General features: G+C 35.9%; 1 protein-coding gene across 1 annotated transcript; it reads left to right on the forward strand.

The window, feature by feature from the left end:
• Nucleotides 1-1,789: 1,789 nt before the first annotated feature.
• Nucleotides 1,790-25,508, forward strand: LOC135690555 (trafficking protein particle complex subunit 8). Its single transcript, XM_065208144.2, has 27 exons — nt 1,790-2,299; nt 3,366-3,554; nt 4,399-4,488; nt 5,044-5,224; nt 5,737-5,899; nt 6,268-6,780; nt 7,175-7,293; nt 7,891-8,041; nt 8,309-8,406; nt 9,021-9,126; nt 9,732-9,863; nt 10,485-10,556; nt 10,914-11,066; nt 11,436-11,808; nt 12,318-12,448; nt 12,949-13,023; nt 13,394-13,678; nt 15,196-15,719; nt 16,275-16,323; nt 16,657-16,753; nt 17,635-17,709; nt 19,099-19,154; nt 20,148-20,264; nt 23,074-23,166; nt 23,687-23,853; nt 24,374-24,466; nt 25,093-25,508. The coding sequence occupies exons 1-27, from the start codon at nt 2,143-2,145 to the stop codon at nt 25,436-25,438; spliced, it is 4,605 nt and encodes a 1,534-aa protein (XP_065064216.2). The 5' UTR covers nt 1,790-2,142; the 3' UTR covers nt 25,439-25,508.
• Nucleotides 25,509-25,574: the final 66 nt, after the last annotated feature.

Here is a 25,574-nt window from a genome sequence, read left to right on the forward strand (position 1 = left end):
ATTTTTCCAAAGTGTGAACCCCTTTCAGTTTTTCGATATCAGGCACTCGAAATAATTCGCATTAGTCATAAGTCAAAAAACTAATATGGTTAGGCATAAGTCATAATTCAACTGAATAGTAACAATAATAATATAATAATAACAATAAATAATTTGTTTAAAGTTGGCGTACTAAATGAACGTCTAATAGCTATAAAGAAGCTAATTAAGGCCAACTATCTATAAAGAATTGGTATAAAATGAATATATGGTACAATGTTAAAAATGTTTAAGGTATAATATTCTAAGTAAAACCTAACCCAGCAGTACATATTTTACACAATCTACAGTCGCATTCTACAGGGTGTGCTCTTAATTATTTTTTAAATGTTGCCAAAGATTGGGACTCTTTTATACTGTGAGGTGGTGTTTGCCTTAGTTTTTGACCTAAATATCTCACAGTTTCTATACCGGAAGAAGTTTTCCGGGCTTTTGGAATGCAAAAATTATTTTTAGTTCGCAAATCATAATGTACATTTCTTGTTTCAATAATCTCACTCATGAAATTAGGGTTCAGGCTATGTTTGGTTTTGTATATTTCTATCATCAAGTACTGTCAACAATGCTTCGTAGTCAGCATGACTGTCTTTTTAAGCAATTCTGAGTGCTCTTTCGTGGATTTTATTCACTTTAGCATTCAGACATCTGTCATGGAACATCCAAATTAGGGGACAGTAGCTAAACTGAGCTTTTATGAAGCTGTTTATTAGAAGGCGCAGTTGATCAGAACCCATAAATGGCGATACTCTAGCAAAGGCATGCAGTTTTTGGCGTGATCTTTTGCATAAATTTGAGACGTGACTTTTGAATTTAAGATTTTTATCTATTATCACCCCTAGCAGTTTTTCTTCAGAGCTTTCTTCAACAATGGCCTCGCCGTTTTGATCTTAATGTCATCTTGGTTTGTTCCAAAAGTAAGAAGATGACTTTTCCCCGCATTCAATTTCATAAAGTTTTCTGGAAACCACTTTGATAAAACAAGAGCATCAGTTTCTAGCCGTTCTAAAACTTTATCCAATTGACAGTCAGCTGCGAAAATCGTAGTATCATCAGCAAAGTTACATACTGCAGTATCAGTTACCATTAAGAATAAATCATTAATGTATAAATTAGATAGAAGAGGCCCAAGGACTGATCCTTGTGGTTAACCTGCAAAGGTTTCTTGCCAAGTGCTAAATGAACCATTTAATTTTACTTTTTGTTTTCTACCGGACAGGTAATTATAAATCAATAGTTGAGCATCTTTACAAAAACCATAGGCATTTAATTTCGCAATTAATAGCTCATGGTCTATACAATCAAACGTTTTTGAGAGATCCATTAGCAAGGCATCAACCACCCCTTTTAGTTGGCAAATTATTCAGGTAGCAAAAGTAATTATTCAGTTGGCAAACATGGAATCACTGCAAGTATTGTGGACTTGCTTGAAAAAATTACAAGCGAGCCAGGTTTGCAGTGAGACTAGGCCTTCTCAGTGCTGCTACAATTATGACACTGCTGTCAAAAACACAAATATGTTCTTTTAAAGATTTCGCGAAACCATGGAGAATTTGCTGATCGCCTTCAATGCATTAAACAATAACGACGAATTGGGGAAATTTGCAATTAATCTTAATTTAACTCAATTCGCAAAGATTGTTTGCTTTTGAAAGGTTTCAAGTCAATGAGGTGTTTCAAGTATTTTTTGAAAAATGCAACCTGGGACAGGGGTGCACCAGGAAATTTCCCGGTGTCCCGGTGGGCCAGTCCGCTTCTGTCGGCTTGCTTTGCTCAATGGATAAATTTCCAATGCTGATGGTTTGACAGGTGCAAATCTTACGATTTCGTTGGTGCTACGTCAAGTAGCTCGGCAAGGTTAGACTTGAGATTTGATTATCGCCGAAACCAAGATGGCGAATCATATGAAGAACTCGCGGAAGTTTTCTGCACTAGCCAACACTGTAAATGTTTGTGAGAGATAGCTGAAGGTTGAGTGGCCCTCTAAACCGCGAAGCAGTCTCCACTTAAAGTTTCCTATTGTTAACAGAGGACAGAATCGTTGTAACTACTCCTTTCTCGATCCCGGCCTAAGTTTTTTGTGCGAGAAATCGAATATTTACCGAGATGACGAAATGTGCACAAAGCCCACACGACTTCTTCCGAGATGTATTTACACCATCAGTGGCAGTGCTCACGAGTGAAGATGTTGAGATTGTCTGCCAGAAGAACGAGTTGTCATTTGTGGACATGATACGACCATTCTGTCATCTGTCCAACGAAGGTTTGAATATCAATGTCATATAACCGTAGTAGCTGGCCAGACTGTCTGCTTTTAAGTCTGTTAGAAGAAGCTCTATCCAAAAAGTTGATCTATGTTTATAAGAAAAATTTTATAACTACCTTTTTATAGAGGTATCAAAACGCAAACATTTACCCCATTTCACATTATACCCGATATTAGCAGTTTCAGTCAGTCAGTGTCAGTTGGGTTCAGCTTCGAAAAGGCTTTTATTTTGCACCTCTGCTTTTGAATGACCAGAGATTTAGCACTGATCGTCCAGCTATTGAAACTCCACTTACCAGAAAAGTGAGAGGTAAACTAGCAAATGAAATGCAAGATATTCCTTACAAACCAATAAAGGGGAGCCATAAAATAAAGACAATTTCATATGAGAGCAATGATAGAGACATTCATTAGTCTTTCAAAACACATGGAGTTATGGAAGTTATCAGAAATTGAATGTATTATTCTTTTATCATAGGAATAGTTACTGCAAAAACGTTTTAGGGAGGCTTACCATGGATCTTACTCAAATATTATTCCTTCATTGGGACAGAACTGTCTGAGCTGAGCCTTAAATGCAATGAATATTGTCTAACTAGGTCATTTGCCTGTACCTTTTATGAATCAAATATTTCATGAAATATGGCTCATGATCCTTTCTGTGTCAATTGAAAATGATAATCAAACAACAAGACCTGTAAATTAGCTATTGCTCAGAAAAAATTTCAGTATATGCATTTGTATCAGCATATGATTCTGAAAACCCATTTTACTTCTGGTATGGTTGCCATCTAGTATGAATAGCTTATCTTAGTGTGAAAGTTATATTCCAACATTCAGAAACTGCATTAAAAGAGACTGAGGCCTGAAACAATTAATCAACTGTTAAGAGTTTTTAAAGCTTGATCAATTTCAGTTCAAAGACTTCGATCATACTTCTGTTAGAAAAAACAGGCCAGCAAAAGTTATATAGTGGTTTGTTACATTTCTCGTTTGCTGATCTTTCTGGTTTGCATCATTTTCTTGCTATAAAAATTAATTTATCTAACCATGTTTTTTTTAGTTCACATAAGAGACCCTGTCAACCCAAATGTTGTAATTCCTATAAGGAATTTTAAGCTGAAGGTCCAAAATCTTAATGTTCCATCACCACCAAGTCAACTTGTAAGCAAAGTTTTGAGCGAAGTTGTAGCCAAGTCTGTGACAAGTGTTGATTTGAAAACAACTCATTCATTGGAAACGCTTCAAAATGGTGAGTTCAATTTTATAGAATTGTCCAACAGTAAGAAGATAAAGTATCTTTTAGAACAAAAATGTATAAATTGAACAAACAGAAGCAGGTGTACAACAATTTCAAAATGCAACAATATATAAATGTTTCCTTCTAAGTATTGATAAGCTTATGAGAAACTTGAGTAAAATGGGTACCTCTGTTTGCTATGAACCGTAACTGCTGCCTTTAAATGATTTTGAAGTTCTTGAATTCATGCCCTTCTGAAAGTGGCATGAAAATGAAAGAGATTTTGAAGTGGCAGATCTGATTGTCTGATTGCCTGTTTTGACATTAAATGTCTTGTCTATTCATTACCTTGCCATTCTATTGTGTACATTCTCAACCCTATTTGACATTTAAAAAACACCTTTATCATCAGATCATTCTTTAAAGAATATTTTTCTGGGTATTCAAGGTATTTAGAAGTTCTAGGTATTTAGGAATTTTTATCTATTTCTGAATGTTTGACCAATGTCAAAAGAAAATACTTCCTTTGAAATTATTTCTAATGCAGTTACCAGGGGCTGTAATTAGCAATAATACTAATTTCATTTACCATTCTGTATGGAATAGCCTGCCAGACAGTATTGTGATGCAGGCAAATTCGGATACCTTTTACAATCTATGTCGAAATCACCTCAGTAAATTTCAATGTTGTAGTTGACTGGGCAGACATTTGTATGACCCAAAAGGGTTGTTAAATGTAAATGTAATGATGATGATGATGGTTCATAAAAGTTTTTTAAAGGTCTTTTTGTTCATGTTATATCTGTCAAATTTCATTTTGATTGGAATTTTTATTACCTGATTTTTTGTTCTGCAGTGAAAACTCCTTGGTTTGAGGCTTATCGAAGCTGCTTCTTTCAACTGCTCAAGCCAATGGACCATGAATTTATAAGGCACATTTTGGCCTGTATCTTTTCATGTTTTTTTATGATTGTGATGTAATTTATCAGAGTACAAAGAGATTATGTGCAAAATTAGGGCAACTTCCTAGATAAATATCCATACTCAAAGTCGGTCTGATTTGTACCTGAGCATAAATTTTTGGGTATTGGAACATGTCTCATTTTTAATTTATATCCATGTTTTGTAATGCAAAATTAATTTGTTTGATGAAGTCTTATTTCCCCTTATAACTAGCAAGCAATTATAATTAGTTTCATATTTCAAATTAGTTTACTCATCCATTAAATTTACTTTAATGAAGCCCTGTATGCCAGGGCAAATTATTAGTTGAATATTTGATTTATCTTTAAATTCGATTTTTCAATACATGTTCATTCCTATGTTTCTTTCCTGTATATTACCTAAAATTTGTTAGCCAGTGCTGTCAATTTTAATGGGGTTGCTTTGATAATTCATAGATACTCGTCTTCAAGTGTCATAGCACTTGTCACAAGTTTAACTAATAATACCATTGATGCCAGAAAGATTTCAGTTATAAATTTCCTTGACCTATGATTAGGCATGATAGTTGTATCAACGCGTAATCCAGACCCCATGGGAGCCTTTGTCTCCCTCAGTGCACAGCAGACAGCCATTCAGCAGTCAACAAGTGGTCACAACCCATATGTCAAATGGTTTAGTCCAAGTACCTTCAAGTATTATGTACTTGTTCATGATGTTTCAGAAGGGCATGAATTCAAGTATGTAGATCGTTTCTTACATTATTTGATAGTATTTGTAGTTTTCTTGGTATGTGGTAGTATTTTAATTTGTAGTCACCAATTTAACGAAACAAAAATCTTGAAATGTTACATCTGGTTTGTGCTTATATATGGTTGTGAGACATGGAGTTTCTTATCTGTATTGAAAAAATGTTTGGAGGCAACAGAATGGTGGTTTATAAGAAGAAGGCTGAAAATTTCGTAGACTGATAAAGTGTGTAATGAGAGAGTACTAAACGGGTGTCAAACTGTGACTGACCATCAAAACAGAAAAATGGCATTTTCAGGGCACATCTTGCGGAGAAAAGTTATGATAAGATATCACTAACTGGAAAATTAGAAGGTAAAAGAGCAGGAGGTAACTAGAGAAAGATGTGTTTGAGCAACATCAATTTTCTCACATTCTTTCAACAATTTTCTCGTGTGGAAAGATAGTAGTGCTCTTATCAGCCTATCTAATACTGTATACATTTACTTTCTTTTTTTACCAGGGCAGATGCAGTGTTTCAGAGTATGAAGTCAGTCTATGGGTCACATACTTGCTTCTTATTGCAAATAAATTCAAAGCCAAAGGTGCTGCCAAATGCACCTGAACCTGAAAATGTTTCAGATCCATGGAGTCGTTTCCTTTACCCTTTTGACGATGAAACATTGGTGAGTTTGAGTTGAAAGGCTGAAATGAACCCTTTTGGACTGGTGCATTTGATGACTGTTTTATAATGGATAAAACTGAAGAAAAGCCTACAAAGGAGTTGTTTTTAGTAACCATGTGAATTACCAGAAAATATAATAAAATACGGCTGCATTAGAATTGGCGCTAATGTTAGCAGAAGTTATGCAAGCAAAAAATTAAGTTTGACTCTAATCTATCTAGTTTTCAAGATTTTTTAACACAGCTACTGACTATGACTCTCATTTTACAGTTTGCGTTTACTTGAGTGGATATCATTCCTTTTTAAATCGAGTGTTTATTGTGTTAAGTCAAGAGAGTCCGTTAATTGTTGATGGTCACTTGTTTTTAGGACATTGGTGACGACAACGGCGATGATGATAGTCAACCTGACCAGCATTCTCGCCAGTCCAACAAAGGACCGCAAACGCAAGCTGAGGCTGACAAGGAAGAAGCAAGGATTCTTGAAAATTTTGAAAAGGCAGAAAAATTGGCGGAAGAGTCTAATTTTAGTCCCAGTTTGCGATTCCAAGATCCTTTAACAAGTATGCACTACAATGAGAATCTAGAAAATGATGAAATAAACGATTTAGGTCCCTTAAAACCAGGACCACCAGATCTTGTCAAGGATATACCTCAATACAAGCGAAGACTGAGTCAAGTGAAATTGAATGAGTATAAGAAAAGCATAAAACAGTTCTCGTTCGAGATGTTACCGGCAGCAACAAGAACTAAAGATTCAAAGAAGCGAGGAACGTTGTTAACACTGATGGACATTGAGAGGGTTAAAACTCTGGTATATGAATTTTGTGTTAGAGGCTTGCTTCTACATATCGAGAAGCTAATGAGAAATTTGAGTGAACAGGTATGTTATTTTTTCAGAGAAATTGATTTTATTTTTGTTGTATAAATTTGAAAGGTGTGTCAATTTCATCTCCAGCCCATACTTAAATTGCATTCAGTATAGGTTAAGGTATTTCTTGTTCCTGTAGCTGATGGCATCTCTTGTAAACTTCACTAGGCCATACTATTATGTTAGTGAAAAGATTTCACAGGAGTATTTCTGATATAGGGCGAAATATTTCTGTTTACTGATATAAAGTTTGAATTGCTTATCGTTATTGCTGATGTTTGCAGCTCTCTCATACCTTCATAAAATCATACATAAAATCAATGTGATATTTCGCCCTTTTTTTCTAAAAGCTTGTTGTAATCAGCCTTGGCCAGTAGTGTGTTTTCAAAAAGTTCTTCACTTGTAGATTTTATCGCGGAAAGGACTGCATCGGTCAATTTTCAACGTCACTAAGAAGTGGTTTGGCGGCAGTAAAAGTACTGTTGCCGTTAGCAGTCAAGGGAGCAGCGCTGGTATTGGAATCAGGTACTGAAACAAACAATTATGTTAACAGTGCCATTGTTGTTATAAAGACTTAGCCATTGTGGGATGAACACGGCCTATTTGTTGCACTGCAAGAAAAGCTCTCTACTGTTACCGATCCATAGTAATTTTTTGATGAATGATGACCATTCAGACTGCAATTTTCAGACCTGCTTTTGAATAATTTGAATGACCAGCGGGCATACAGGGTTTCAGAGAGAAAAATATAAGAAAAATAAGCAAACTGGGTTTTCCATCATTTATGTTACAAATTCTATCCGCTGTATTATGCAACCTTCATGTTCACATTTAAAACTGACCAATTCCCAGCTATTAAAAGAATTTCATGATTAAATAATTTTGTTTAAGGGGAAGCTCTAAAGCACTCTATTTTGATGGTTTTCTGATTTGAGATTATTTGTGTAAGCTTTCTCTATACCCCGGTAACCTTTTTCCCCTTCTATGTTATCTGTTCCTGCTTCTATTTGTGTCCCCCCCCCCTTGCTTCTTATATATAAGCGTAAAAATCTTTGGATCATTGAATCTTTGGCCAACGATTAAACTCGCTTTTAGTACTCAATCATTTTATCCAATATTCAGTTATCCGGTGGATTCTGCCGAGTTACAGCAAAGAAAGCTTGGTGACCTGGCCTTTCTGGTTCAACATTACGAGCTGGCTTTCAACTCTTATCATGCTGCAAAACGAGAGTTCAACAATGACCATGCGTGGCTATACTTTGCCGGAGCTTTGGTAAATATCTAGTTCTTTTTTATTGTATAGGTTTATTTGCAAGCCCAGTATTTATAAGCCCCGGTGTGTTTGTAAGTCAGTGCTCAATAGAAGCATTCAAGTGTAAAGAACAACTTATATCCTAAATGATGCTAGAACGAGTAACAACGTGACCTCATCAAGTCTCGTTTATTTTTTCCCCATTTCAAGTTTATTGTTGTATGAAATGTAAAAGCTTCTAATGGCCTTAGGACTTATATTCACTAATATGTATTTTGTTGTCGATAGGAAATGGCTGCCATTTCAGCATTCATGCAAGGACCTCAAAGGACATACCCTGTGCATTATTTCGAAGCCTGTATTTCAACCTATCTGAATACCTGCAGGTTTGTTTTTAATGCCTATAATGCTTCGTAGATTTTTTGTTTTGAGTTATATATGCCGTATTATATCGTGTTGCCGCAGCTGACGGCTCTATCTGTATGTTGAACTGGATCCTGATAGATAGCCTTCAGGGGAATTTCTTCTTTACCTTCAGGAAATAATCTTCAGGAAAATTTCTATAAGGTTAAAAATGGCGTACGAAACCTATTGGATCTAGAGAGAATTTTTGCTCGATGCCAAGGCCCGACTTCTATTTTGCTTCCTGTTGCGCTTGAGCATTTTAGTTCATGGCCTCATGAGAAACGGCAATTTCTTACAACTCCAGAAATTTTGTAGTTTTATCTAAGCTCGTTCTTACATCCTATCGACGCTTTTGCAAAATTCCTAACTTTAAAATTCTTGAAAATTCTGCCTTTGTTGGCCTTTTTCGATCCACGAATTGCCTTCAAAATTCTAAGCTTTTATTTATAGTATCGATTTCAACTGGTTTTTTATACAGTTTGCTATAAGTGGTTTATCTTTTTCAAAACTTAATGGTGCTACTTTGTTTAAAGTCTCTTTGAAAATTTAATCTATTTTCACTCCATCTCTAGCATTAATAAAATTCAATTCCTAGGCTACCAGAATACGCAACACGGGCGTGCCTCATGAGCACAGAGGTCTTCAAATACCGAAACATGTTTGCAGACGCTGCTTTCGAATTCATCAAGCTTACAAATGAGGTCTGTGATGTTAAATCTCTCCTGCTAGACGAAAAGCCAGCAGATATTTACTGAATCTAATGTCTTGTATTCGTTCTGCTCATTAAGTCGACCACGAATTAGATCTGAACCTTTTTACATTCAGCGAGAACATCCGTGTGCTTCTATGCTCTGAGAATTATATATAATTCTGGTAGCTCTTAAAGCGAATCCAAAAAAAACAATCAGTTGTCAAGGTCTGATGAAGGTTCTGGCAGAGGCTTGGTCAGTTTGTGAACTTTTTTAGCTGTTTTCTGGTATTCAAGGGCCATAATACTGTTATATGGTACGAGCTATCCATAAGAATCTTTGGAAGCTTGAAAGCCAAACAAAGTGGAATTGCGAACGTCAGAATTTGTTACAAAAGTGTCACGTATAATTGAAATATTTTTGAACGTGTTTGTATTGTTTCAATTCAGAGCTAGAAATTCTGTTAAAGAAACTGTTAACTATAGATTTTGTTATGAATTTATGCTTAAGAAATAAATTCCAAAAAGAAATATTGTGGAAGAAATTACCGAGAATGTTTGCCGCGTGCAAAGACTAAACGAAGAGGTTTGTGTATTTACTATTGCATTGCATTGCAGGATTGTGACTTAAGAAGCGCGCTGTTACTTGAGCAAGCATCACACTGCTATCTGCATAACAGCCCACCAATGACGAGGAAATACGCGTTCAACATGATTCTGGCAGGACACCGATTCAGCAAATCTGTCCAGGTGATTTTAATTCAGCCTTATCGTTGTTAGCAGCTAGCTACTCCTTTAATTAAAACTGTTAGGCAAATAAATTGACAAGAAAACAAAGAAACATACAAGCAGAAAAATTTCATTTTATTAAATGAATGTCGAGATTGTAAAGTAGCGATTTGGCAACAACGTCGTTACAACGCCGCCATAGGCGACAATGAAAGACGTCGCCTAGCCAATAGGCACGTGAACGATCTTTCATTAGATGATTTCTAGTTCACGGAACATGCGTAGACAACCATGTTTTTCCTTATTCCTTTATAGATAGTTTGCAATTGTAACTTTTGCCAATTTTTATGTTTACCGTAAATCTTTAGTTTGCCCTCTTCTTTTCATAATTTCTCCCATCCAGTAGCATCTCAGACTAGTGAGCCCCTGGCGGCAAATTCGAGAATTTGAGGTAGCTTTTTTGTTGACATAAGAACTATTGTCTGGTTTTAAGCTGAAAAGGCGTTCCTTGTCAAAAATCCTCTCAATTCTGCTGGTGTTTTGAGTATCAAACGCGATACGTGATACGTGTGAATTGCACGTGTGAGATCCCTCAATGTGGCTTGATATTTTTGACAGTTATCAAACATGATTTTTTTGCAGAGAAAGCATACATTAAGATGTTACACGAATGCATTGAATATATACAAAGACAAAGGCTGGCATTTTGCTGAGGTTGGTTGGCTTTGTGTTTCTTCCTCGAGAAATGCTACTTCATTTTTACAAAATCCCACGATAATGTGAAATGTGTCTCCTTCAATAAGGCTTCATCTTTAAAATTGTAACATTTTTTAAGAATCTCCCAAATTAAGGTTTCCTCAGCCACAAAATGTTTTAGAGCTTGCTTTCTTTAACCCAATTTTGCCGTAAAAGTCCCTGCCGCCTACCACCGCCTTTTTCAATATTTCGTCGTAGAATCCTACAATAGCTTTGTTAACCGCAGTGAATTGCGCTAAAGTTTACGCGTGCGGAGCAATTGCGTTCGTTTTTTGATGTTTTAATTTTTGAAAATGCATGATCGTATTGCTAAAGGACCATATGAACTTCATCATCGGAAGGCAATGTTTCAACCTGGGCCAGCTTGATGATTCCAAGACTGCACTGCGAAACTTGTTGATTTATGAGAGCTGTCAGCCAGCTCCGCACCAGGCGTCGCATCTCAGAGAATACTTAGCTGTTTTCAAGGCAAGTATCAATTTCCTCTTTTTCTTAAAAGTCAAATTTAATGAAAAATGAGTTTTGTTTCTAGAAAGTGCCAGTATCTAAAATTAAGTCTTGAATTCCGCTATTTTTCTTGTATATTTAGTCTAGAAATGTTAAGTTTAGTATCTCTAAGGTTTTTTTTAAAACCAATATTTAAGCCTTTGAGCTGCAATAATTGTAAAGAACCTTTTGTCTTCTTTCGCTATAGATTTTTTCGTTAGTTTATCATCAAGTATGCAACTTACACCCTAGTGTAGGCCAAATAAAGAATAACAAATTTGTTCGTAAACAGTTTAAACTGGAGTAAACAGAAGGATACAGCTGTAACCTGAAATATGTTTTATCGTTTAGCAATCAATGGAGAAAAAGAAAAACTCCCACGAATCAAAGAAGTCCGAGACGTTACCTGTGCTTCCGCTGCCAAAAATCGATGGCCAGGCCACAAGGGTGATATTATCAGCAGAGAGTGCTGGGTCTGACATATCCTGTGATACACCAACGCTAGAAAATCCAGCAGTCGACCAAAACAGGACGAGAACAGTAGTTGCTGGGCATTACAGTTTCAGAAGGAACTATAACAAAAATTACATCCAGCGCTGGTCTAATGCAGAAAAACAAGCAATCGAGAAAATAACAGGCTCAAGTAGGTACCCTTGGAGACCAGCAATACCTTTCTTGAGCAATGCAACAGATAATAGCTACAGACCGGCTTGCATTGTTGGAGGTTAGTACGGTTTTATATTTTGGTGATAAAATGAGCCTTTTGTACTTCATATTTTAAAGACATTTATTTTATGCGATCTTGAAATACTTAAATGTCTTTTGCCTGTATGTACTGATATGATTAGCAAATAATTTATCCTGTCGAAGTTCCGTGTACTGCCTCAGTTCCTGAAAAGCGAGGGATAAACGTCATACTGTCGCATGATTGACACATGTTTTTAGCTAAAATCTATATCTATAGCCAGTTTATTTTTCCACTTCTCTGGGTATTTTACTTTGCACGACATTCAGACGTTTTTTCCCAAGAGGGGTGTCAGATGAGGAAAGCTTGAGTACCACAACAGAATACCACAATAAACAGTCCCGAAGATTATTACTAGCAGAAAGCTCTTTTACCTTCAATTTTTTTGACATTCACGTACTTAGATGCTGAGGAACTAATACTCTAAGTTTAATGTTTACTGTCATGGTGCTTGGCTCTTACCAATTAATTTTTTGTCTATTTTCTAGAAATATGTTCTTTGGAAATAGTATTTGTCAATCCTCTGCGTATCCCGCTTAACTTACTGGGTCTTCACCTACTTTGGGAGTTTACTCCAGATGAGCCAGTCAGAAAAGAGGAAAGTAAGATTTCTAACCAGGTGAGATTTCTTACTTCTAATCCATTCAAACCTGTATTTCTACAAAATGCAATACCAGTAAGCAAGCCTGATCAGATTTCTAGAATATTTTAGAACTAAATATTCTAGAACTGTATGGAAGTTTACAAATAGTAATCAAAATGCCTTGTTTTAATTAATTGTACTATCCTTCCAACGAGACATGATAATGATTTTTTTCAAAAGATGAATCTGAAACAATGCTTAATTGACAAATAATTTGACAGAGTCATGAATCTTTGTTCTTTAGTTGGTCTAGTCATGTTTGTTGCTGTAAAGTAATTCTGCTCGTTTCTGGTGCTTTTTAGATTGTCTTTTAGTGTCATTTGAAAAACCTTCATCTATTGAATTTCTTGTATATTTGATATTCGATTCTAAGAATAATGGTGTAGGCTTTTCATTTTAGATATGTAGGGATCATTATAAAGTGACTTGCTTTTGTTAATTTTTCCTAGTGCATGTTAAAGGATTTTTTATTTTAGCTCGAGGATTACTCAGAATACATATCTACTGACGTCATAGAAAATTTCATAGTAAAGGCACAAGAGCGAAAATCTGTAAGTTGTGCACTGCTATCAAAATTTATATATTCTCATGAGGCGAATACATTGCTCTGGTAGCTCAAATGCCAGTTTTTCTTTGTTTGAACTACTTTCTCGCGATATAGAAAATGAAGCTTCGATTTTATTCACAAATCGAGGAAAGGTATTTTATTATTATTTTTGTAGATTTGTTGCCATAGCTGTGATTGATCGAAGCTTAAAAAACTGCAAATATTTTCGGCACAATGGTTTCCAATCTCTCGATTTTTTTTGTCAAGGATATGATCAAACCATAGCCCTATTCTTAGCTTTGAGATATTGGATGCCTTTAGATTTTTTAATTACCTTGATTCAATAGCTTACGGAAAAATTTTCATTGCAATAGGTACCGTTGAATTTAAAATTTCATAAGACCGGGAGCCTGAAGGTGACTGGAGTAAAGTACGTGCTTAGCAGCATATCCGTGATTAACGCTGTTGATGATGAGGGGAAAATCGATTTGAATGGCGTTCAGGACTCAACATTGTTGACTTTTGGTGTAAAAGGACAGCAAATGCTAGAGGTGAAAGGACCACGACTAAACAGTACCAAGAAAGAAAAGACCAGTGTTACTTATGGAAACGATTACAGGTTGAATCCAAGAATTCTCCCTTCAGTCCCCAAACTTCAGGTATTCCTGATTTTTCCCCTTCATTGATAGCCTTAGCCTTAGTCTCCGTTTGTGGATCATGGACAGATTTTTGAAAACCAGCTATTAAACATATATAGTATGCATAACCCCCCTTACATCATACAAAGTAAGGCGTATGTCTTTAATACCTGAGAAATAAACATTGAACTATGAGATATGGATAGATAGATCTCAATGTTGTATAAATGACAAATTTTAATCCTTCATTTTTATGTTTTTCTGGATTTTATGAATAAATTTGATCCTACAAAGATCCGTGCCCTTTTCTTTAATATAGAAGGTTTGCTACCCTGGGTACCAGACTCGCTATCTATAAAATAAAATAGAGAGTCTGGTCTAGTGCGCCCCATTCTCGTTCTTGTGTGCTGATATTAACCAATCAGGAGCGAGTGTACAGATTTCTGTACGTTCAGAGGTCACAGCGAAACAATAAACTTAGCTCTGGTGTAAAACATTGAACAGAACACAACATAAATAAATGCTAGCGACTGTAGCGATTTAGTTTGAAGATGCTGTTAAAACTGTACTCAAAGAATATTTTCCGCATGTTGTGGAACTGAACACAGAACAACATTGAAAGCCTTGTTTGTAGAGAGAAGAGACACCTTCGCCATATTGCCAACTGGCTTTGGAAAGTCTCTGATATTTCAGGCAGTGCCTCTCATTGCAAAGAAATTAGGCCTTGTAGTGAAATGCAGTAAATAAGAAACACCGCAAGGCGCCGAGAACAAACAACAACAAACACAAGTAAATCAGTTATGGCTAATATTTCCCCCGGCATACGGGGCTTCGCTTGTCATATTGGCCATATTTGCTGTGGTGAACTTCCAACGTGATGATTCTAACCGCCGCGGTGTCCAAGCGCGCTGCCTTCACAGTGAGGAAGTAGACTGAAAGTACACACAATTTATGTGGAAAATTACAAAAGACTTATTTTAAGTTGTATGCGAAATTTAACAATGGTTAACATTTAATAACTGCATTGTGCTAACTTTAATTTCATGCTTCGCATATGCTTTTTGCTGCCAAGGCGTTTTACACCTGATTTGATTGGAATCTTGAGGCAGAAAAGTCTGTTATCACTGTATTTATAATGTCAACTTTACAGAACTATATAAAATACATTGGCTGTAAGATTTCCCAAAACTCCTCTGACTACTGAGTATCTTTGTTATTTATCCGACAGTCTTGTTTCACAGGCCTAGTCTGTTAAATAGACTTCAGTTCTTTCAAGTAAGTTCACCAGAACGAGAATAGGGCGCACTAGACCAGACTCTCTATTATTTTATATAGTGAGTCTGGTACCCAGGGTAAAGGTTTGCATACAAGAAATATAGTTTTACTCAAAAATACAAGAATAAACTAGGATACACTTAGTTCTTGATGACCCGTTGTTTTTTGGCTGTTTTTTGGTCTTATCGTTGTTGTGTTCTACAGATCATTATGTAATTTGTTTAATCAGTTGATATTAAAAGATTCTTTGATTTGGTTTCTAGGCATGGATGGTTAATTTTCCCGTCACGCTCCTTTGCGGAGAAGTGCGCCTAACGCAGTTTGTTTTCAAAAACTCAGGCAAGACTCCGTTAAAAAATCTTTACATATCATGCAATAAACCTGAAAGTTTTTCGGTGGACATGCAACTAATGTCTGAAGACTTGAAGTCAAAAGACAATATTTACAAAACTGTTGATGGCAATTCTATGAAACATTCTGCAGCTGAAATATTGTCTCCAGGGACTGCTGAGCAGGTAATCAAAGTACCATTGGAAGATGAAGTTTTGCTACCAAATTCAGAGATAATTGTCCCGGTTTGGATTCATGGTACATCGACCCCCGGTGTTCATGAATTGGATTTTCTCTTCTACTATGAGCCTGTCAACCCGGTTCCGGGGGTCCCGTATCGCGTGACTCAGCAGACTATTCGTCTACAGACATTGGCAACCTTGAACCTTTCTGCTGCTGTTAAAAAATCGTCTGCAAGCTTTTTTAAAGGAGTCCAAGAAGAAACGAGCATTGATGGGTGAGTTGTTTGTACCTACATGAAGAATGATTAAACTGGAAAAAGCATAACTAGAAATCCAAAATCATTCCTCCATGGTTTTGTTTTGTGTAATTCTTATCAATCGGTTTTCCATTTAGTCAACATTCCTTTAACATATTTTAGAAATCTAAAAACAAAAGATTATTATTAAATCCTTTTATGATTAATATAAAGTTAAGGAGAACTGTAATTAAAGCTTATTCGAACAGGTTTAGGTATGAAACAGGCGTTAGAAAATTTCTTTCGTGTTATAGGACGATTATTTAATGATGCTATCGTATTGAAAGTAATTTTTGCCCCTGCGTGAAGGTTTTTTTTAGGATATTTCTTGATTTCACTAGGTGTCGTAAATCAATTTATTGGCTTGTAATCAACGCTATGAATTTATCATAAGCGGTTAAGAAAACTTTTTCACTGTTTCCTTGATAAAATATGGCAATTTTATATATAAATATTTATATTTTATATCGTTCTCCCCGATCGATTTGAAGTTCTTATTCTCAACTGACAATGTAACCTTTTTTCCATCTGCAGGCCTTCTGATCAAACTTTCATTGGATTACATGTTGAAAACAGAGCACAGGTTTTTAATCATTTTTCTCTTTATCGCAGAATTATTAAATGATGCTTTTCGTCTATTTCGGAAATCATGTTTGACAGCTTCTCCTGATTTTCAAATGATCAAGAAACATGTTATGAAGTGATGTAGAATAATTTTGATGATAAACGTATTTTGCGATCGCTGTTTTAGTTTATCGAAATGCAATTACAGTCAAAATTCAATATGATGCATTGCGACCTTACACAAAGACGTTGCCTTGCAAAAATCGAATGAAACCTTTTCATAAAAATGAGCCTTTAGAGCTGATCGAAACTTTGATTTCATCTTAACCACAGACTTATTTGTTGCTTTTAGGGCTCTGCATTTCCACGCTGTGTAGAATTCACTGTTCTTCAAGTATCTTGCTTCAGCAAACGTGTGAAGTTCATGAATGTTGGTAAAGGGTCAACGAGTAAGTAATTTTTGTTATCACTTTAGTATCCTCTGTTTGATTTGTAGTATAAGGTCTCTTTTCATCAGAGCTCAAACCGCTTATTAGATTTAAACGATTTACCAACCCTCAGCTCCAATCTCCGCAAATAAATCCCCATTGATGAGATTGTCATCGTAAGAGAAATTACAGTATTTTTCCCCTAAGATTGCGACAAGTGATTCCCATTTGTATTGTTTTTCAGATGTTTCCTACCATACCCTTTCAAGCCCTTCCCCTCTCCGTTTTTAGTAAAGGTTGAAAATTTTGTATCCGGTCACTTTAACAAATAATTTCTGGGGACCACTAAATGTGTTTATTTCAACTTATCCAAGTATTGTTGACAGTGCTCGTAATGATGAAAAATCGAATGTAAATCGTAACATATGCATTGATATATTTGCACTTTCATGTGATCTGTTTATAAACTCCACTCAACAGGAAGCTTTTTATTAGCAAAGGACGCTCTGTTCATGAAATTTGAAACATAGAAAGAACATCTTAATATCTTATTGCTCATTCTGCATCTTCTGCTCATTTTTGGTGATTTCTCCATTGCGTTTTAAAACATACAAGCGACAGGTTCATATAGAACAAACAGCATTGCTTTGATCTTCCAATTTCATGTGAAAAATTGTGCTTGCTTCCTTTCTTCTGGCACAAAGTTGATATTGCAAACATACGATTTATCTTTGAGCCTGTTGATTAAGCCAATTCATTTGTCGATAGGTTCTCGGGAGATTGCTCGGTAACTTTTTAGCCCTTTTTTGCTCAAGAATTTACGTTTAATTTTAAGACTGACTTATGGTTCCTAGTTCTTGGCTAGAAATCAGCCCTTTACTCGTTTCAACTTTTATTGCCAGCTTATCAAAAACTGCGTCCAGGAGAGGCCTTGTTGATGTATTTGAAAGCCTATGAAGATTCAAAACGAGATTCAGGTAATGCTGTTGTTTAGTAAAGGTGCTGCCTTCAGTTTTGTTAATGCTTAGAAAATGCTTTAGTAAATGCTATACCGCAAGTCCTCCAATAATTTTTAATTTTTCAATTTATTTCATTGAGAAAATTATGTCGTTTTTATGTCGACCTTTGAGAAAAATACTAAACTTTAAAATAAGCCCCCCCCCCTCGAATAAGCCCCCTCCCTCGAATAAGCTTCCACCCAAAAAATTATTTTCGCAAATAGGCCCCCGAGGGGCTTATTCGAGGATTTACGGTATGTATGATCAAAAAAAGAAAATCCGATGTATGAAATAAAGTTCCAGGTGTTATTATTTTTAAAGAAAATATTTGTTTAGAATTATTAGGAATGATAGTAAATGACACTAAGATAGAGAACAGCCTCCTCGATCTTGTAGGTCTAAAAACACAGTAAAAACTAGTTACGGTGCCATCGAACAACACTTTATAGACACCCCAAATGGTGCAAAACTCTATAATGACGACAGGTTTCCGATAATTGGCAGAGCCCGGTTGTCTTTTCATCAAGCAGTTTTGGGATCGCTCTTCATACAAACGACAAAAGGAGTTCGTTTTCTCTCTTGGACTCCAGTGGTAAGTTTTCTTTAGGCACGCGGCACTGATTTGTCAACTTTACGGGTTATGTGCTTGCTTTTTTCTGATTGACCTATTTCGTTCCACAACTGGGTATATATTTTCCATCGTGTTCTTTCGGACCCTTATTCCGACGTTTTATACTCTAAGGAGTGTCAGACGAAAAAGCTGTTAGTAGTTTTTTGTGAAATGTTTGCTTTTTTCAAAGCCATTTTCAAACGACACTAAGTTACCTATAATTAACCAGGTGGATATTATATGATATTGTACATTAATTACATCAAGCATATATTAACAACTTTATTCTGCTGCTGATGCTTCAGTAACTGGTAGATATGTACTTTTTTACATATTTAGATGTTTTATGTTATTAAATTTTGTTGTTGTTGTTGGTGGTGTTGGTGTTGTTGTTGGTGTTGTTATCGTGTTATTGTTGTTATTGTAGCTACTGTTGTTATTGTAGCTACTGTTGTTACTATTTAGCGGCCCAGGCTAGATAATTGTCTGCTTTTCCTGTGTTTTTTAGCTCCCTGTTTTTATTAATATTGTTAGTGGTCGACGAATGAATATGATGCTGATGACGATGATGTGTTGTTTGAGGATTTCAATATAATTAGCCGGTTCAGCGATGCCATGAATGAAAGCAATGAACAGCAAGTAGTGCTCGTCCGAATATTAAAGACTTTGCATTACCAGGCTCTTCAGTATTCTTATATAATATATTTCAGTCGAGATGTAGTTTGCCAATATTGAGGTTTTATTCTTTCATTTTGTAGATGATTTTGATCAGAACTCACCAGTTGTCTCTCATATTCCATTCACAAATCGGATGGTGAGTTGGCAACAATTTTAAACTTTCTTAGATCCTATTTTACAGAACAGTTAACACCAAGGTGATTTGGGCCAAACCATATGCGTGAACAGGGGAAATAATAATGTATAATTTACCATTTGAATTTAGGTCATACCGCTGTGAATGAAATTAGAAATTTTGTGGCACTATAACTCCAACTTGCAGAACTTACTTCTAATAAATCTATATGCATTTAGAGATATTCACCGAATACCCGCAGACTTCAGACGAATACATACCTACTCGTTTAGAATTAAATAATATATATTTCTTCTAAATTTCTTCAAAGATGATCAACATTTTCTCAGGAAAGTCAGTAAATGAAAGCTGAGCTGATCAGTTCTCTAGCCTTCAAGTATTTTTGCCTATCCAATTCTATCACAATTTAAACATACAGCTACCCAGTAGCAATTATTTCCAAAAGATTTGATGTTGCAGTCCATAAACTAATAACGAAAGTAGCCTTCATTCATTACAAAAAATTGCCTGCGGGCAAAGTAGCCCTAATCCATCATAAGGAGGGGTTTGGTAAAAGAAGTGGAGCTCTATTTTAAAAAGGAGCTTTGTAGCACTAAAGCTAAAAAGGCATCCACTAATGAATTTTTTTGCATCTTTGGGAGCCACAGGTAACCACGTGTTAATTCAGTAAAGTCAAGTAACTTTGTTAAGAGTTAAGGAGGTTTTTCTTGAAGTATGTTGGTCAAAACAACAGCTCTTTAAGTAACAGAAAGTGATATTTTACAAGGTCAAATTCGATTTTTTTTGTAGGCAATTTAGACTCAAATGCATTGTTAAATAAAATAAAATAATCATTCGAGATGAAAGTGCCAAGTATCACAAGTGTTTTTCATAGCAGATCATTTCATTGATTAATCAATCAGTCGACTCTTCTGTCGGTTTCTTACTTTTCTTTTTTTATATAATCTGGCCTCTTTATTTGTTGTGGCAAACAAGTTCGACTCTTTCGCACAGATTGATGGAGCAAAATCCCCAGCCATCGATTTCTTTAACCGAGCTCCTTCAGCTGCAAATATCTTGGATGCTCAGTTACCAGCAGCTGCTAGGATTGGGATCGCAATCTTTTGGCAGGTCAGTTCTTATCTTCATTGTAGCTTCAATGGTATTAGAGTTAACAGTAGAGATTAGCAGGAGTAAGCGCTTTAGTTTTAAATCACGAGAAGGTTCTGAAATCACGAGATCCAAACATTCAAAATGCCATATGACCTCCAGAGCATGATGCACCGTAAATATATAGCAGATTGGATTGAAAAACACTGATTTTCCAAGATTCGAAATTATAACCCCGTAAAACAAAAGTGGGTAAAACGCTACCTGGCTGGAAATATCAGCCCATGGATTAATTAAACCCGTTATTTTAGCAGTAGCTTACTTTTTGCTTGAAGGGGCTTAAGCCTTACATTTAGCGACAGATACTAAGAGGGTGGAGCCATCTTTCGATCAAAAATTGGCCAATCAGTGAGTGTGATTCCACTCGTGCACTCATTGATTGGTACAAATTGATTGGCAGATTGCTTAAGCCTCTTTTATATTTGTCGATTGGCTTTAAGCAAAACTGAGGTTTCTGCGTGCACTGCTAATAGCAACGATGTAATAGGTTTAGACAAAAGCACATAATTGGTGCAGTATGAGCTTGAACGATTAAGAAGGGATAATAACTTATATAGTTAAGCGTTAAAGGAGAACTGACACGCAAAAATAACTTTGGCTTATTCGATGCAGAATTTGTCGCTGACTTCAAATCTGGAAAAAGTTTTCTTCTTAGATTCGCCGTTTTTCTGATATTTACACTTTTATCCGTCAATTACGTCACAGCCAGGACTCGGGAATTTCCCGAAGCGGAAACAAGATTATCGCCAGGAGTTGTTAAAATTCTCGGTTGACGTCACAAGTGACATGTTAACAATGCCGTTTTTAAAGGCTTTCACCGCAACGGTGAAAGTACAAATGAAGTTTCGTGTTTTATTGAAAATAGTCCGCGGTGAAAAGGCAAAAAATTGTCAGGCATTTCATTTATAAGTATAAAGAAGCTAGAAAATCCTAGCTACATGTCTGCTAGGACGCTAATATCCACATAAAATTTATTTTTATTCTTCGAAACCAGCATGCTTTGAAACATTGAAAGAACCTCTAAGCTTGTGAAAAAAGGAGTCGACTTTGTTTGAAAACTGATACCGTTTCTTCAAAGTTTTTATTTTTATAATTACAAATAAAATCGCAAAATGGGGGTGGGGGTGGGTTGAAACAATAGCCAAAAGACAAACGAAATCCAGTGGGGACAGCGGTAAAAGCGATCCTGCAACCTGCTTTAAGTGCAGAAATATGAATTCAAGAAAAAACCTTGGTTGATGGGAGCTGCGAGTGTGACTAAATAATAATTTCACTGAACTTGATTATTGTATTTTAACAGAGGTTGAGATACTAGGGAATAACATAGTCTTGCAAAAAGACCATCCCCCAGCCAAGTCAAAATTGTTTGCAAAAGAAGATAATGCGCCAGTTGATATTCCTATGACAGCTAAACAGCATTTTCTTCGACTAAGAAATCAAGTTCTTTGACTAAGAGCTAAGAGCCTATTTCGTAACTCCAGATTTTTCGACTGCCAGGTAACTTATCAGTTCCCGAAACCCTTCACGCCCGGTGAAAATGGCATATAATCGGCACAAGTCGACTTTTAACCCGCCTTTACTATTTAATATCACGATGCGTTTGAAGCATTGAAAAACAATAATAGAATGTCACATTGATAATGAATAACTTGCAGTTATGTTTAGGGCATCATAGGCATTTCAGCGAATTAGGCCATACAGACAAAGCAGTCTGGCCAAAGACGCCTCAATCTGAAATGAAATTCTAGTTTTAGGATACCTGATCTCATTTAGATTGTAGCAATAGCATTGTTTTTAATAGAAATTCCATACCAGTTTGTACTTCCAGTCTGTTTTTTGTTCATAACATCGTCAATTTTGAGCCATGGGACAACTGTCTGCCCAAGCGGCAGCGCTGGTTGGTAGCAAAAACTCAGAAGGCTGAAATTTTCCATTTGTTTCGAAATCAGTGTAATAAAACTCCGATTCAGAGTCCCAAACCATTGAAAAAGTCAATTATGTGTCAAAAATGCAAAATTAGCTCCTTTCACATGCACAAAATAAACATTTGTCCGCAGCATTTTGTTAAAGGTTTCTATAGAAAAACACAATACGTGCTGAGAACATGTCACTTGTGACGTCAAAGATGATTGTCCACTCGTGACGATTTTCGCCTCGAGTCTCAAGTTGTCGGAACAATTGTCGTTTCTCAACTTGAAACGCCTGTATTTCAAAAACGGTAACTGTGATTTAAAAAATTTTTTCGATCCTGGAATTTGCTTGTCACAAACTACCGTTTTAGCCAAACTTATTTTTGCATGTCAGTTCTCCTTTAAGAGATATTAGAGATTATATAGTATATAGTATATAGAGAGTATATAAAGAGAGTATATAGTTATTAGAGATATTCTTTGAAGGTTTTTATGAAGATTTGTCCTATGTGAACAAATTGTTTGCGCAGCAAGCCAAATGACTCGCGTGGGCCTACGAATTTCTCTTTTCAAAGCTACCTCGTAATATTTTCTTTATTTCTAGTTAATAGGTAACTGTTATGACTATCTATTTTGTAAAAGGAGCAACCACCCGAACAGTTTTTCTCCTTGTGAAAGTACATGTGTAAAATTGTGTGATGAAAGATTAGGCATGTTTGTTCATGAAAGTAAACCTGTCTTTTGAAAGATGATTCAAGACCATGTATCCTTTGCTTACTAGAACAAGTGTTTTTTATGTTCTGTTCTGTCAAAGTTTACGCTGTTACTCCAGCCCTTAATTTTGCTTTTCTATGTTTTAGACTTCATATATTGACGACGCATGCGTGCGCCATACCATTTATGGTCAAACTCATACTGGTGTTTACAATGCTGTGGAGTCGCCGAATACATTTGTGAGCTATCTGTTATTCTTTACATGAAGTCAATCAACTGGCTGAAAGACTCTTACGCAACCGGCATGCTTTGCGAATATTTTCAATGCCGACCTAATTGTGTGCTGTTTGAAAGACAGCCCGCGCGTAAAAATACAGCTGCCGCAAAGCATTCTGGCTGCGCAAGAGCCTCTAATTTTTTTTACCCAGATTTGTGCCAGTGTTTGCCGTGAGAAAAGAATAAGACATCTTGATGTTCAGTAAGAGATTTATGAATGTAAAAACATCCTGATTTGCATTTCATTTGCACCCTTTGTATAATTTTAATCATAATAATGCCAGGTTTGCGATCTGATATTCTAGCTTTCAAGAGTCTATAAAAGGCTAATGCAATCGTCATTTGACGTCGTGTTTCTATCTTCAAGGAAATTTATCACTGTATACAATTATCGCCTTGCAGAAGTCACTTGGCAAGATTTAGTTTCTTTAATCGATTCTTTCGGTTCTTTTCTCATCTGACTTTATCGAAAACTTTGTATAGGACCCAAGGCTGGCACTACATTCAACTTTCCAATCGGCTGATTATGACATCGTCGACAGCAAAAGGGGCTTGGACCAAAGAAATCTGTCTGCAGTGAATGTTACAAATCAGATAAAAGTTACCTTGCAACATGATTCATCGGTCATGCACAATTTTGATGCAGAGAGGTAATGACATTCAGCTCTATTGACTTATTATCAAAAAAAGACGTCCCTATGGCTTGCCGATAAAACATGCAGTTTAATCTAGATGCTTTGAAAAAACGTTTGGAGAGACGTTTTCAATTTAATATCCATCATTTTTTCGCTGATACAAAGCTACAAATATATGTCATTGTTTTCATTTTGGTCGTTCGTGAATGAAAAATTTTCAGATTTTTCTTGAGAATATTCATCTCTTGTTTACTTGTCTTTCTTTTTCAGCTGAACGTATACAGGTGTTTCTAAATGTTATCATAAAAAATAGCCATAATTCATATGTTTTCCCTGCTATTTAATTCTCCTAGAATAAAGAACGTTGTCATTTTGTAGCATGATAAAAATTACTTTATCATTTCTGCTATTTAAAACAAGCTGGCGATGCCAAAATCGGCAACAGCTTGCTCAAAGCAAGCCATTTAAGTTAAGGATAAAACATAACTTGTGTTTTGCTTACGCAACTGATTGACTTTTCTTTCCTCTCTCAAAGTATCTGTAGAGTGCCTGTTTGCGTCACAATATACAATACACATGAAAAAGAGGTCATGGTTTTTGTTACGCCGAGGAATACTAATGAAGGAAGGTAAGCATTTTGAATTGAATTTTCTATGGTAAACCAAACCTTTTCAGAAAATTTGTGACAAAAAAATGTAGAAGGCTTTAATGAACAACTCAATTATATTTCCGATCCCTTATCTTGTTTAATCTCCCGCATTAAAGAAAACCGAAAAGTTGATTTCTTCCTGCCTTTTCACAGACCAACTTTTCTTAACTTTTTAACTATTAAATGCAACTGCTAATCATTGAAAGCTGTTTTGGCTGACCATGAGAATGCAGGACATTTCTCTGAGATTATTTGTCCTCGAGTCTAAAATGTGATTTCACAATGTTGTCAAGCTTTCTGGAATAGATAGCTAGAAAGAGGTGTACAGAATAAACATGTAGATATCTCTTTGGCATCTACCAATAACAGACACCTTCAAACCATTTTAAACAATAACAGACACCCCAAAACTATTTAAACAGTAAGTATTTTTTCAATATTTCTTTCGTAAGCTCAAGGCTTGATCAGTAGCATCCACACAACTCTTAACCTTCCCAAAACGGATACCAGCTCTGGTCCAAGGCCACAGGTACTCTATATATATAGTGTTTAGCCGTGGATCCTTCATTTCAAGAGCATGATACATTTTTGTTGTTTTTAATCAGTAATAAAGCTTCGGATGGCGACGTCCAGTCAAATAATTCTTGGCGGCACTCAGCTATTATCGAGCCACAGTTTAACCGAAGGTATCCCTCGCATTTCGCAACTATAAGTGCGTGGGTTGGAAAAACTGCTCAGAGACTCAAGTTGCAGCCATTCGCCAAACAAAGCTGCATCTTCGACGCCGTCACGACTAGCCCTGGAGTTTATGACTTGAATGCTTTCCAAGTTATCATTATTGATAATAAGCATGACATTGTTGTCAAAAAGACTGACGATGAATCGGTCGTACATATCACTGATTCGTCAAATTCATTGAGTGATTCGTTTTCACTTTCAGATAACCAATAGAATATTATTTGAATAGTAAATCTCATTTTTGTAGTTCTTGTAGACATACATAGAAATATATATATAATCGATCCACATTTATTTTGCTATAATTCCTGAACACACTTATTGCCCTTCAAAGATGAACATTTTGAAT

The sequence above is a fragment of the Rhopilema esculentum genome, chromosome 4 (genome assembly GCF_057945365.1).
Source record: "Rhopilema esculentum isolate cy_ngs chromosome 4, ASM5794536v1, whole genome shotgun sequence".
In the NCBI taxonomy this organism is placed as follows: Eukaryota; Metazoa; Cnidaria; class Scyphozoa; order Rhizostomeae; family Rhizostomatidae; genus Rhopilema; species Rhopilema esculentum.